The sequence below is a fragment of the Sesamum indicum genome, linkage group LG4 (genome assembly GCF_026168435.1).
Source record: "Sesamum indicum cultivar Baizhima isolate 11 linkage group LG4, ASM2616843v1, whole genome shotgun sequence".
Classification (NCBI taxonomy): Eukaryota; Viridiplantae; Streptophyta; class Magnoliopsida; order Lamiales; family Pedaliaceae; genus Sesamum; species Sesamum indicum.
In genome coordinates this window covers 229,716-242,488 of record NC_142660.1, presented here as the reverse complement: position 1 = coordinate 242,488, position 12,773 = coordinate 229,716, and the positions used below count along the sequence as shown (strand labels likewise).

The window sequence follows — 12,773 nt, the reverse complement described above, 5'->3', positions numbered from 1 at the left end:
CCATATTTTGCTTACGAAATTCTTGTTGTTATCTCAATTTCTCATTATAATTTATTTCTACAATTATTTATTTTTAAATTCGAAACTAACTTGGCGTCGGAGTGCTAACATATTGTTTTGCAGATCCTATTTCTCAAGTTCTTTTGCTCAATCAGTCCAAATCTATCGTCAAGACCCAAGGACATTGGAGTCATATTAAAATCACACACATCACACAAATCGTATACTTACACTTTTTACCCCCAAACCAATATACTTTAAAGCTCATTCATTGGGCCAACTACACTAAGTCCACTTCTAGCCATCATATGGGCCCTCAGCATCCGAGCCCACACTATAAAAACAGAGCTTGAATTCAATGATATGTACCATGTTGGCAGTTGTTCTGCATTGCTCTAAATCAAAACCCTTCATCCAATTTCAAGTTTGATTGATTGAATTAGTCACATAATAATAATTGTAACATTCTTATGAAGTGATTTTTTTTTTCTTTATTTTTTCTGAATCATAAATTATCACATCAGCATGCCAATTCTATTATACTTATTGTACTTGTAATATGTTCAAATCTAATAGATTCAATTTGGGTAAGGATTTCTCAGCTATGAAGTAATATTTTTCGATAGAGGCCAACTATAAATTACAAACACAAATGCATAATTGGACTCATACTCATAATCACTCACTTATTTCAGCAGTGGAGATACAAATACAATACACACAAACCCAGAAGAATCGGAAAAACAGAAAAATAAAATAAAATGGTGTTTTTTAAAAGTTTAAACAATAAATCCACCATTGACTCGAATGACCTGCCCATTAACCCACTCCCCACTATCACTAACCAAAAACCCAATTATCTGGGCCACATCATTGGGCTCAGCCAATCGGCCCAGTGGACACGCCTCCACCAATCTCTGCACCATTTCTTCACTTTTCCCCGCGAAGAATAGCTCCGTCGCCACCGGCCCCGGCGCCACACAATTTACCGTTATTCCACTCCCCTTCAACTCCTTCGCCGCTATCTTCGTCATTGTCTCCACCGCCGCTTTCGACGCCGCGTACGCACCGTATCCCGGCAGCGACGCCCCCACTATTGAAGTCGATATCAGTACTATTCTCCCGCCGCCTCCGCGCGCCAGCCGATTCGCCGCCTCACGGCATGTCAAAAACGCACCCTTCGTGTTCACATTAAATGTCGTTTCCCACTCCTCCACCGTCGTATTTGCGAGGGTTGGGTACTTCGGATCTAAAACCCCGGCGCAGTTGACCAGGATGTGAGCCGGAGTATTGAATTCCTGTTCTGCTCGATCGAACAGCAATTTGACGTCGTCTGGAGTCGATACGTCGGCTTTGACTGCTATGGCCACTGGAGAAGTATCACTTCTGTCAGCGGCTTTAGAGTTGAGCTCAGAGGCCAAAAGATCGGCTTGGCTTGAGCTGGAAGCGTAGTTGATGACGAGCTTCGCGCCGAGGGAACGGAGGTGGATTGCGATTGCGCGGCCGATCCCGCGAGAAGCTCCAGTTACTATTGCTACGCGGCCGCTGAGGGCTAAAGTAGCTGCGGTGGTGTTTGCTGCCATGGAAAGTTTCTGATGCAGAATCCAAACAGGTACTCCTCTATTTATGCACAAATCCAAGTAGTATATTTCCTTTGGATCCAAATAAGATATATATTGTAGTTGTTTTGACTAAAGGAAGATGATGTTCCAATAAAATCATTATTGTTGTAGTTTCAGAACATGTCCTTTACTGATCATGTAATATAATAGAGTGGATGTAGCTGAGGTAAGTGAATACGTTAAAGCGTCAGTCGATGATGCCAGAATATATAAATGGTGATGACAATGGATTGTAGTGGACTGAATCCTTACCTAGAATAGAAAATAGGCCTGTCCCAATTGCTATAATCCTTACCCAGAATAGAAAATAGGCCTGTCCCAATTGATGTACTTTGCCCAAAGATAGTCCACCTAGTTATCAATAATGTATTGTTGGATGAGGTAATTGGATAAAGATATGAAACAGCCCAACAATGAACTTAAATATTCATGGGCCACCAACTACATATGCCCCAACCCCTGCTCTAAGACATATTTGCTATTTCACTGTTTCACAAATTGGAAGACATTTTTTTGCTATGTTGGGCTCTTTGCAGATTGTGTTTACAGACAAAAAGCAAAAAGACTGCTGTCCTTTAACAGGCATAACGCATATTATGTATACAGTATACACCAAAGGAAGAGTCCAATGTTCACACCAAGCTCTTATGTGAACTCACAGCAGTTCAAAAATTAGTGAGAATCCCACAGTACTTAATTAATTCTCATCGATGTAAAGGCCATCTCCAGTCAAGATTTTTTTGCGGATAATCTTTCTGTAGCTCTTGGGGAGGAAGAAAAGAGTCCACGGAAAGGCCAGGGACATTGAATGCTAGATCATCAATTGCATACGTCTCTTCCATCCTCGTAACTCCAGCCCCGGCCCTCAAATTGTCTCCAAACCTGGTGATGATCACGCTTGATTGGCCGGAATGCGCGATCATGATCCCCTCCACAGACCGATAGTCCTCTACCTTGGTGCTCATGGTAGTTTCCCAGTATGTGGGCCGGGAACCAGGGGTCTGGATTCTGGTTAAGTATGAGTCCTCTAAGTAAACAAGCAACCCACTCCTTTGGCTGAAGTAACCAAGGGTTACATGCTTGATCATCTCGGCTGTGCTGTCGCTACGCTCCGCAAGATCAGCATGCGCTGCTGATAGTTTTAGCACAAAGCAGTCGACTCCTGATATTTGCTTTTCTCCCATGTACTCTGCTGTGGAGAATATCGATGATATGGCAACTGGATCGAGTCCCTGGAAGGGGAAGTGTTGCTATTGATTTCGTTAACAATTTACATAAATTGATATTCAATGTTAATGCAAAACATCAAAGGTGCTGTTCGTAGCCATTGTTTAGTAAAGAGAGAAAACGTGTTGGTATTTTTGTGAGCAAAATGTCCTATTCTCAGTGGGGATGCCGACAGTTGGAGAGATAGCTAGCTTTGCCCTTTTCCCAAAAAGAGTAAAGTTTGGGTCCGGAGTTATGATCAGTGGTTGGTGAAGTATACCAGCAAGCCAGTATGCAAGTGAAGAGTAAATGCTTTGATGATTAATAGTCCACTGGGAAAGGTGGCAAACCAACTATACCAGAAAAAAGCTAAACCGCAGTTGAAGTAATAAAATTTCATTGAGCAAAGACTTGTCAAAAAAAAAAAAAAAAGGTAATTTTGGCGTGCAAGTGATGGAAGGTTGGAAATATACACCAGCAATGAAAAAGAAGGTGAAGTTGAGGTACCCTTCTCCGGCGGAATACTCCAACTCCAAGTTTATAATTGACTTAAAAGTAAAATCTTGCTTGTTTTAAATTTGAAACTACCAAACTCTGATCAAATACATAAAAAGATGAGTTGACAGATGACTTGCCTGGAGAGCACGTCGGAGAGGTCGAACACCGCCTTTAGCAGCGTGAGCACCGAGCCAAGGAGTATGCCGCCATGCTACATTCCCATCACTGCCAGCCACAACTTTGTGACCACCCACAACTAGCTCAATCAACCATTTATTAGGTACCATTTGCCATATCACAAAGCAACCCTTCTGCTGCGACACACCAGAAATATTAGTAGCTCCGGCAGCCGAGCTGAGCTCATCCACCATGCCCATCGCCACTTTCCCTGTTGCATACATATTCTTCACCACTCCCTCCAGCTTCCGACAGCCAGTCGCCGCAGAGAAGTGCTGAATTATGTATTGTGCCGACGAAGATACCTACGTAGTATGAAGTCATTCAATTCTGAATTAAAAACGGGCGCAGTAAATATTTGACGACTTTTTTAAGTTTTTGGCAGAGTGGATTAAATGTAAAATGCGAGTTAATTGTCCGTTGAAAATGTAGAATAAGAACAAACTCACCCCTTCCCTCGAGATCTGACTGGGATCCAATAATTTAACAGGAAGAAAATTGAAATGAATGGTTGGAAAGTGCAGTAGGCGCATGCATTTAATTAGTATGGTAGTGGCATAATTAAGATTGGTATGATCTTAGTGTTGATGAATGTGGTAGTTGGAGAAATGAATTGGAATTAGATGGTTGAAAGTGAAAGGTAAATTTGGTAGGGAAGCATGTAGATATTAGTGTAGTACTAGTGCAATCTTAAATTCCGCCTAGGTTATTATTATTATTATTTTAGTAAGATGCATGGTAGAGGGAAAATGTAGAGTGGGGTGGGGGTCGACCACCTAAAACCTAAAAGCAATAAATATTAATGTTGTGGGAGGTGGTGCAGAATTATATTAATTAAAATGGAGATGGAGTAATGAAACTAAATTAACCTACAAAACAGCTTGTGCACTGCAATATATACTTAATATAAGTAATTAGCTTGGAAAAAGCAAAATATGTAGTAATTAAAGCAGAAAATAAGATGTTGAAGTTGAAAAGAATGATTTAAGTAGGAAGAGGAGAAGGAATATATAGATATAGTTACTTGAGAAAAATTAGAAATGGAGGTGGTGGGATGGAGAGAAACAGGAAAGAGAGGGCAGCCCACAACACTGAGAAGAATCTTGAGGTCTGATTTCTTGTGGAAAAGGTTGAGGGTGAGGATGAGCCAGTTTCTCCATGTTTGGGATTTCTTGATGGTGGTGGTGGTGGTTGAGTTATCGTCGGTGATGGGCTCTTCTGATACTGGTGCAAGACGAGGATTCATCTCATTCACTACCTGCTGCTGCGAATTGTGATAGATGGAAAGAGGGAATGCAGAAATGGGGGGGTGTGTGTGTTGTGAAGAATGAAGACTTCTTAAAGAGAGAGAGAGAGAGAAAGAGCACCTGCAGGGTGCAACTTGGGCTGGGTGTGGTGGTTGCTTTTTTGCTTTCAGCACGTGCGAATCATGCTCGTGTGACTCCCCAAAAGAGAAAGAAAAATAGCTCCACCTTTTTTTTTAAAAACTCAGACAATTTATTTATTTATTTATTTGATCTAGAGACAATTTATTTATATATGTCCAAGATGAAGAGTGCTTGTTGCTTCTCTTTGATTAATATTATATAATTACTAATCATCATTATCAAAAGTATTAAAAAGATGGATATATATATATATATAGCAATTTATATATGCTACGGAACTGATCAGAAGTAATTAATTAAGAATGCATGGGGTGTGTGTGTGTGTGAGAGAGAGAGAGAGATTTTGACAACACAACACATACAACAATATATTCCAATTAAGTTAGAAGAGGGAAAGAGAGGGAATGATGTTGATGGTTGATGGTTGATGGTTGATGGTCGATGGTTGGTGTTGGTTTGTGGAAGAAGGGGAAGGGAGCTTTGAAGGGAGGCAAAGACGACCACCAATGCGTCTCTATCTAATTATATATATATCCTTTCTACTAACTTTGGTTGCTCTCTCTATATATTTCAACTCTAAATATTTAATCATATACTTTTTCCCCTTCCATTTTCTTCAATTCAATTAATATTTACCAACAACTTCATTTCTACGTTATGTATATATATATATAAATAATTGGTCTCCATCTCAAATTTTGCACCAATTTACTATTAATTGTTGTTGTTGTTCAACCAAAACATTGGTGATCATAACATAGGCATAAGTTTTGACTTTAAAGTCATTGCGTTAGAATTATTATATGTAAAGTTGGGAGGGCAGTCAATGTCGTATTTGAGGCCGACTAGTATCAATTTTACCAGAAAAACCACTTCTTGTATTGCCCCAACATGTTTAAGTTGTCTATGGGCGTTGTATGTTATCAGCCCAACTAGCTACAGGCTGAGCCATCCTCAATTAACAATCCAATATGCCACTCTCATGGGCTACCCCATTTTAAGAACTGATCCAAAGCAGCAGCTATATATATATATATATATATATTAATAAAAGGTGGTGACAATTGACATGAATATTATATGTAATGCGACCAAAAAATTAGTGTTTGGGTCCATTTACAGTACAAAGTAGTGAAATAGAATGCTAGCTACTGCGAGCAAAAAGTAGGATTTATTTGAAGTAGAAAGTTGTCACACAAAATACTAGAAATAAAAGAGTATAAATTAGTGAAAATCAGAGCGTTATTCTCATTTTTTGTGTACAAATCATTGATTGAAATTGAAGTTCAACTCTTAGTACGAATTAAGGTGCTCTTTTTAGCTAAGATATAATATGAAGGAGAACATTTATTATACTATTGGGGGAACTCTTTATTTATAAGTAATCAATCAATCGGCGAGAAAATTGAGTCCTCTGCATATTTGCTAGAGCTTAATCCCTACGAATTCAGTGGAAGTTCATCTCTTAATAGTTGGGGATCCCCCTAATTTAGAGCAGGTTATCTCCCAGTGGTTGGAGGATCCACGATTCTCAGGGGCGATTGTTGTGGATGAATGTATTTTGGGGATAGGATGCCTTCCTAATTTTTCGGTGAGTTGGTTGAGGTGACGTCTTTCCCTACCTGAGGTCCAAATTTTTAAGGTTTAAGGATTACTTCCGATTAGGGGCTCCACGTGTCCCATAGAAAGCGGCTAGTTCTTATAGGATTCTGCGGGTTGTCCTTTTAGTGGTCCTACGTGGATGCCACCTAGACCATTCATGGACACCACATGAATATGAGCTTTGTTAGTTAGAAAATTCCAAGTCCCTAAACTTTTTTGTAGGCTTGTGATGCCCTCTTGGTTTTGAACCTTCTAGAATTTGAGTCGATTGGGCTTCTTTTAGCTAATTTATTTATGTGAACCCTTTTTGCTGGACTCCCAAGAGGCTCTATCAAAATTGGGGTGCTTGGGGCCACCCTAAGCCCTTACTCGTTTAAGCCTTCTAGTGGGTACCTTAAGTTTTGCATGCTTTTGGATTCTTACGATCTCTTTCTTCTTTTAGCACTACTTGAGCGTCTTTGGACTGACCATTATAATGGACATCAATATGATTAAGCGGCCATGTGGTACATAATTGTGAATCATCATTGATGTGGATGTAGTTTTGAGTAATGGAGTGCTAGAAAAAAAAGTACCCTCAATACACTAATACTTTTCAAGTCCAGTTTTTTTAGAAAGGAAATTTTTATGTTAAATTATGAATAATGGAGTTGTGTTGAGTATTTATAATGGTGTTAAGAATTTTATAATATGATAAAGTATATATAATTATTATGTTTGTATATAAAAATTACTTTACATCCTTATAAATAATGAAAATAATTAGTATATACATGAATCATCATTTAATTTTTTGATTGATTAGTTAAGGTTATGAACAATTGGGATGAGGTTTGTGAGCATCTGTGCATGGTTACGTGTGTTGTTGGGAAAGAATTGGAGGAAAGTCAAATGTGTCATTATTCAAATTTTGGGAGAGAGGTCGTTGGGTGACCGCATGTTTGGGATAAGTGATAAGGTTTGAGTTGTGTAACCAAAAACAAAGATAAGGTTCAACTTTAAATGTGATGGCTGTTGTTGCATGCAATTTTTGCAAAATTATATTTTGAGATGAAAAAAATAGAAAATGTAGTGAAGTGAGAAAACGTTAACAGTTTATTGGGAGTTGGGGGGATAGTTGTTGGGGAGGCATGTAAATAGATGAATGGTCGCCAACGCCAAAGCAAAAGAAAAAGAGATGATGATTGATGAATGCATGTTCCATTATTCCACTTTGTTCATACATGTAATAGATAATTTCAAAAGTGGGGCATGTCTCCGAGTCATCACGCCCCCCCCCCCCCCTAGACTTTATCTACTCATCCCAATTCCCATATATATAAAATATCCACTCCTATACATATAACTCACTCATAATACTAAAATATCAACATTACGTGGGGCTCTGTTTAGGCCCACCACTGCCACCGCCCTCCCTTATCTCAGTCTCTCTCTCTCTCCTATACTTGTAACTTCACTTCTGTTGGTGTGCAAACAACAAATTTATTATCCTTTTTCAACACTTGATTACTTAATGCTCAAAACTGAAATTGGATCAACACACACTAATAACTCCTTCATTCTCTTCTCACTATTATTATTATTATTATAACCATTAAAGATACATAATCATTACAAAAACAAAGAAATATATATTTAAATTTTTGTAATATATTTTAGTCGCGTGGAAGACCACTCATACAAATTATTAAAGATGCTCCAAAATTTGTATTTATATTATTGTTATTATTATAATATAAGATTATAATATTTGTATTGTATGAATATTTTGTCGTAATGGATGTAGATAGAGATAGAGGAGACATAATTTTAATGTCGTAGGAAAAAAGAAAGCCGACAGGCATTCAAAGTGATACATACATATATGTATATTGTATTGTATTCTCTCTCTCAATATCTCACCCCTCACCCCAATCAACACATCAACTTGCAACTTCTTCATCTCTACAACTACAGAGCTAGAAGCCCAATTCCAATTTGCAAGAACCAAATCCCAACCCTGTCTGCCACGTCTGATTTCTCTATCTTCTTCGCTTCTTCTACACCCGCCCCCCACTCCCCCTATAAATTCTTGAACCCCTCCCCCAATCTCACATCACTTATCATCATCTTTCCAAAAATTTCCCATTTTTAACCCAAACCCAATACCAAAAGGAGCTTAGTTATTCCTTCTCTCCATAATAATGGATGATGATCTAGAAGAGTTCACTGAGCTCATACCCGGTTTGCCAGAAGAACTCGCTCTCGAATGCCTCTCTCGACTCCACTACTCCGCCCACCGATTATCTTCCCGCGTCTGCAAACGCTGGCGCCATCTTCTCCTAAGTAACGACTTCTACTACCACCGAAAGCAATCCGGGTTTACCCACAAAGCCGCATGCTTGGTTCAGGCGCTTCCCGCCCACTCCCACAACAAACCAGTGGGTCAACCCAGGTACGGGATTTCTTTATTTGACCCGGTGACTATGAGCTGGGACCGACTCCCCCCGGTTCCCAAATACCCAGATGGTTTGCCCTTGTTCTGTCAAGTGGTGAGCACGGAAGGGAAGCTTATACTAATGGGTGGGTGGGATCCATCGAGTTGGGATCCGGTGAGGGACGTTTTCGTTTACGAGTTCACGACTCAGAAGTGGACTCAGTGTGCTGATATGCCTTCGACTCGGTCCTTTTTCGCGGTGGGGGCAGTTGAAGGCAAAGTTTTAGTGGCTGGGGGGCACGACGAGAGCAAAAACGCGTTGAACTCGGCGTGGGTTTTGGACATCAAGAAGAAGGAGTGGTGTGAGTTGGGGAGGATGAGGGAGGAGCGAGACGAGTGCGAGGGTGTGATTATAGGGTCGGAGTTCTGGGTGGTGAGTGGGTACGGGACGGAGACGCAAGGCGTGTTCAAGAGCAGCGCGGAGGTGTATGGAATGGGGAGGGGTGAGTGGAGGGTGGAGGAGGAGGCGTGGGGGGTGAGTCGATGCCCGAGGTCATGCGTGGGGGTGGAGAAGGGTAAAAAGGGGAATGCATTGATATGCTGGGGGGATGTAGAGTCGGGGGTACAAGTGGGGGCTTGCGCGGTGGAAGTTGGGGAGAGGACGGTGGTGACGGGGTCAGCGTACCAGGGTGCACCACATGGCTTCTATGTGAATGTGAACGGGAATGGGAATGGGAATGGAAAGGGAGGGCAAAATGGTAAACTGGTGAAGGTAAATGTGGATGTGGAATACAGTGGAATAGTGCAAGGTGGGTGCTGCGTGGAAATTTGATCAATGTACGCCCGCCGGCCCTCACAACCTCCTTTACTGTAAATTTTAGTTTACTCACTATTCCACCCCCTGAGGGAATGTCATATATATATATATGTATGTAGATGTGCAATGTAATATGGGGTGGGGGGTGCCCCCAACCAACTTTTAGTATTATTAATGAAAATGAAATGCAGAAGAGTTTTGTAATGTTTGATTTGCGGGGTCGGGCCATTGGCAATTGGGCATTCATTCAATTCCACTCCAATCACTCTCTGAATACACTCTAGCCTATAGTAGCGGTATTGTTGAATTTGATTTTTAATTGAAAATGGTGTGCCTTCTTTTCTTGCTCATTGCCATACATGAATCATGATAAGATGTGGGATGTACCATTCCATTCGGACAGCTTTATTAAGATTTTATTAAAATTTAAAAGTGGGGTGGGGTGGGGTCGGCGGTATGGTTTTTGAACTGATCAGTAGTACCAAAATGCTGTCTGTAGCTGCGCACTTCATCATTGCAAACACCACACTTTCCCACCCCTCACTTTACACTACAACACAATCATCAACCCTAACAACCAACTATTTTGATTGCTTTTTCTTAGAGATTTCATGTCTGAAAACAAGTATGGAGATGTATGTAATGCATATAAATTCCTATCCCTTGCACAAGAAGAGAAGAGGGCTCCTACAATGAACCCGAACCCCCATTTTCTCTCAATATTTACTCAACCGCCCCACCTTTAATACAATTCCATTCAGACCACTAGAGAGTAGATAGTAAGTAAATCACCAAAAAACACAATGCCTATTCTCCACATTACCTTCAGTGTAGGTAGTAGTGTTGGCTATGGCTGTCTGAGCCTCCAACTCCAACTCCTACTCCTGCCCCCCTCCTATCAGCCCATAAGGATTAAGGAAAGACCTTCTCCCTTACCTTCTGTCTCAACCCCAGTTTACTGCATCAGCCCATCTCATCTACCCAGCAATACTACAACTCTTGACTCCTGCCCATCCATCTCATACTTGGCTTCAGCATATCAACACACTGCACTATACCAAACCCATGCACTTCCCACCATAATTCTTTGCAATTCCCAGTCGGAATTGTAGCTCAAATGATGCAGACTTCAGCAAACTCCAGCCCACTATTATGCAGCTCCACATTAGTTATCGTAAAAGATACCAAAATCTGAGACAGGAATAACTCTGGCTTATCCCATGAGAATGCAATAAGTTACATAGTACCTTCCAAACTTGTGAGAGCAAAGTTAAGACTTGAAACTCTTCATAATTTATACTTGCTTTAATCTAATTCATGTTCATTAACATGATCCTGACCTCTAATTATCTCAACCAGAGTTACTTCAGTCTGGTCTTCACCAATTTCAGACAATTTTCATTTCACTTGATGGTGTTCCTTTTATCCCCGCCAAATTCAGTCCTATTCCCAATCCCATAAATGACTAAACTGATCCTATGTGATACCGACGGGGCAGGTCCACATCCTTAAGAGGACCAAATTCCCCCAAACGGCCTACCTACGCATATCTTGAGGTATGCAAAACAGCAAATTTAGCAGCAACCACTCTCTAAATATCATATTACACACAACATGATAAAGTTGACAGGCAGTCAATAACACATCTTTCCCAGTATTAACCTGAAATGAAACATCAAGCAGCAGCCATATTTACAAAAAGATTAGATATGCGTTCTGATTAAACACATAATTATGGGAAATGACCTACACTCGTTGCGGGCATTGGTAGTAGTAGAGCGATCTCGTCCGCGGCAGCGTCTTCGCCTTGGGCTTCCACCTCTCCTGCCATAACCTACAACCCGCAAATGCTTCCATATCTAAAACCGGGTCAGACAACGCCTATCTATCGACAGAATACGGGTTTCCCTATTCTGTATATATATACATATTCCCTGATTCCCAGTATATAGTTACGTTCTGTTTGTACGGCTACTTTGAACATCGTACATCATTTAACTTGTTGGCTGACGTGTTTTTCATTTACCTGACTCGCCCAGAAGTTGATATATTAATTTTGGTTTTGTCTTACTCTAAGATACTTATTAATATCCTCATCTACCTAATCTAACTCTATGTGTTCGTTCATCATATAATATATATTAACATGCGTGATGGAATATGGATGCCACTAATAACAATCTAGAAGATTCGGTTATTATGTAGATAGTAGTATTAATTGCAGATTAATACTAGTAATTCAGCTGGCCTGCCCTATCCTGCCTCTCACCAACCATCACACTCTCTTCTGATTCATACTCATTTATCAACGTGTAAAGTATTTCCCTTTGCTTGTGGTCATAATTTGCCAACTGCCCGGCTCTCCTTTCTGCATTTAAACAGAGTTTGCTTCCGCTGCCTGCTTACTGACCTCTACTCCTCATGCTACTTTAATGCACGAAAAGGTTTAGGATAAGCATAATTACATCACCACCCAAATGTTTTTATAATACACTAAACCCCTGCTTCTCATTCTCTCTCTCTTGTAAATTCCGGAGTTGCACCGAAATAAGAAATAAGCATTTGGACTCTTACATTTTTTTTTCTGGAAGCAGCGCACCTTGATTTTAACAAATTTATTCTTTACTTTTTCTTAATTTTTTCTCTTCATCTACATGTTGCTTCAGCTGAAATAGAGCATTGGGAACTTTTATATCCGTTTACTCATTCCTTATGATACACCGTCAAAGATTCCAAATATGTTGCAATTAATCAAAGCATATGAAAGAAAGAAACTAGTTACAACCTTCATATGAGCTTAAAACTCAAGTCAAATTAGTGATTCGTTACATGTTAATGACAGTTCTTCAACTTTTTCAACCATATATTTAACTCATCTAATTTAGAATTTCCCATCACTTTCACATCTAGAGGTATTCAATTATGGTTTCACTTTTTTATTACTATATGCATGCATCTAACTTCTATGATTATTTGCAACTACTCAATCTTATCTGTCTGATGATCAATGATTACAACTAATATATCAAATCCAAACTTTAAAAAAA

The 12,773-nt window shown here is 40.0% G+C and overlaps 3 protein-coding genes and 1 long non-coding RNA gene across 5 annotated transcripts; 1 reads left to right on the top strand and 3 right to left on the bottom strand.

Moving 5' to 3' along the window:
* Window positions 1-653: 653 nt before the first annotated feature.
* Window positions 654-1,881, bottom strand: LOC105159642 (NADPH-dependent aldehyde reductase-like protein, chloroplastic). The gene has a single exon (XM_011076766.3). It carries the CDS (start codon window positions 1,581-1,583, stop codon window positions 780-782), a length of 804 nt encoding a protein of 267 aa, XP_011075068.1. The 5' UTR covers window positions 1,584-1,881; the 3' UTR covers window positions 654-779.
* Window positions 1,882-2,020: 139 nt separating this feature from the next.
* Window positions 2,021-4,842, bottom strand: LOC105159643 (lipase (DUF620)). 2 transcript variants are annotated; one of them, XM_011076767.3, is made up of 3 exons: window positions 4,528-4,842; window positions 3,464-3,808; window positions 2,021-2,854 (listed from the first exon to the last, which is right to left on the bottom strand). In XM_011076767.3, the coding sequence occupies exons 1-3, from the start codon at window positions 4,747-4,749 to the stop codon at window positions 2,327-2,329; spliced, it is 1,095 nt and encodes a 364-aa protein (XP_011075069.1). In that variant the 5' UTR covers window positions 4,750-4,842; the 3' UTR covers window positions 2,021-2,326. The 2 variants fall into 2 exon arrangements, with proteins under 2 accessions (XP_011075069.1, XP_011075070.1); XM_011076768.3 differs by lacking the exon at window positions 4,528-4,842 and adding an exon at window positions 3,953-4,496.
* A 3,544-nt stretch (window positions 4,843-8,386) lies between these two features.
* On the top strand, window positions 8,387-9,930 carry LOC105159641 (F-box/kelch-repeat protein At2g44130). The gene has a single exon (XM_011076765.3). The coding sequence runs from the start codon at window positions 8,677-8,679 to the stop codon at window positions 9,739-9,741; it is 1,065 nt and encodes a 354-aa protein (XP_011075067.1). The 5' UTR covers window positions 8,387-8,676; the 3' UTR covers window positions 9,742-9,930.
* A 1,411-nt stretch (window positions 9,931-11,341) lies between these two features.
* Window positions 11,342-12,085, bottom strand: LOC148788229 (uncharacterized). The gene is made up of 2 exons (XR_016065366.1): window positions 11,477-12,085; window positions 11,342-11,388 (listed from the first exon to the last, which is right to left on the bottom strand). It is a non-coding gene; the product is annotated as an uncharacterized LOC148788229 (long non-coding RNA).
* Between the last annotated feature and the right edge of the window lie 688 nt (window positions 12,086-12,773).

What these genes read in the sequence shown, in the direction of transcription:
- LOC105159643 (XM_011076767.3), bottom strand. Translation starts at nt 4,749, where the DNA reads ATGAATCCTCGTCTTGCACCAGTATCAGAAGAGCCCATCACCGACGAT. An exon ending in CCATTTCTAATTTTTCTCAA is followed by an intron (nt 3,809 to 4,527) that starts GTAACTATATCT and finishes CATACTACGTAG; the next exon opens with GTATCTTCGTCGGCACAATA. An exon ending in CTCTCCGACGTGCTCTCCAG is followed by an intron (nt 2,855 to 3,463) that starts GCAAGTCATCTG and finishes TTCCCCTTCCAG; the next exon opens with GGACTCGATCCAGTTGCCAT.
- LOC105159641 (XM_011076765.3), top strand. Translation starts at nt 8,677, where the DNA reads ATGGATGATGATCTAGAAGAGTTCACTGAGCTCATACCCGGTTTGCCA.
- LOC105159642 (XM_011076766.3), bottom strand. Translation starts at nt 1,583, where the DNA reads ATGGCAGCAAACACCACCGCAGCTACTTTAGCCCTCAGCGGCCGCGTA.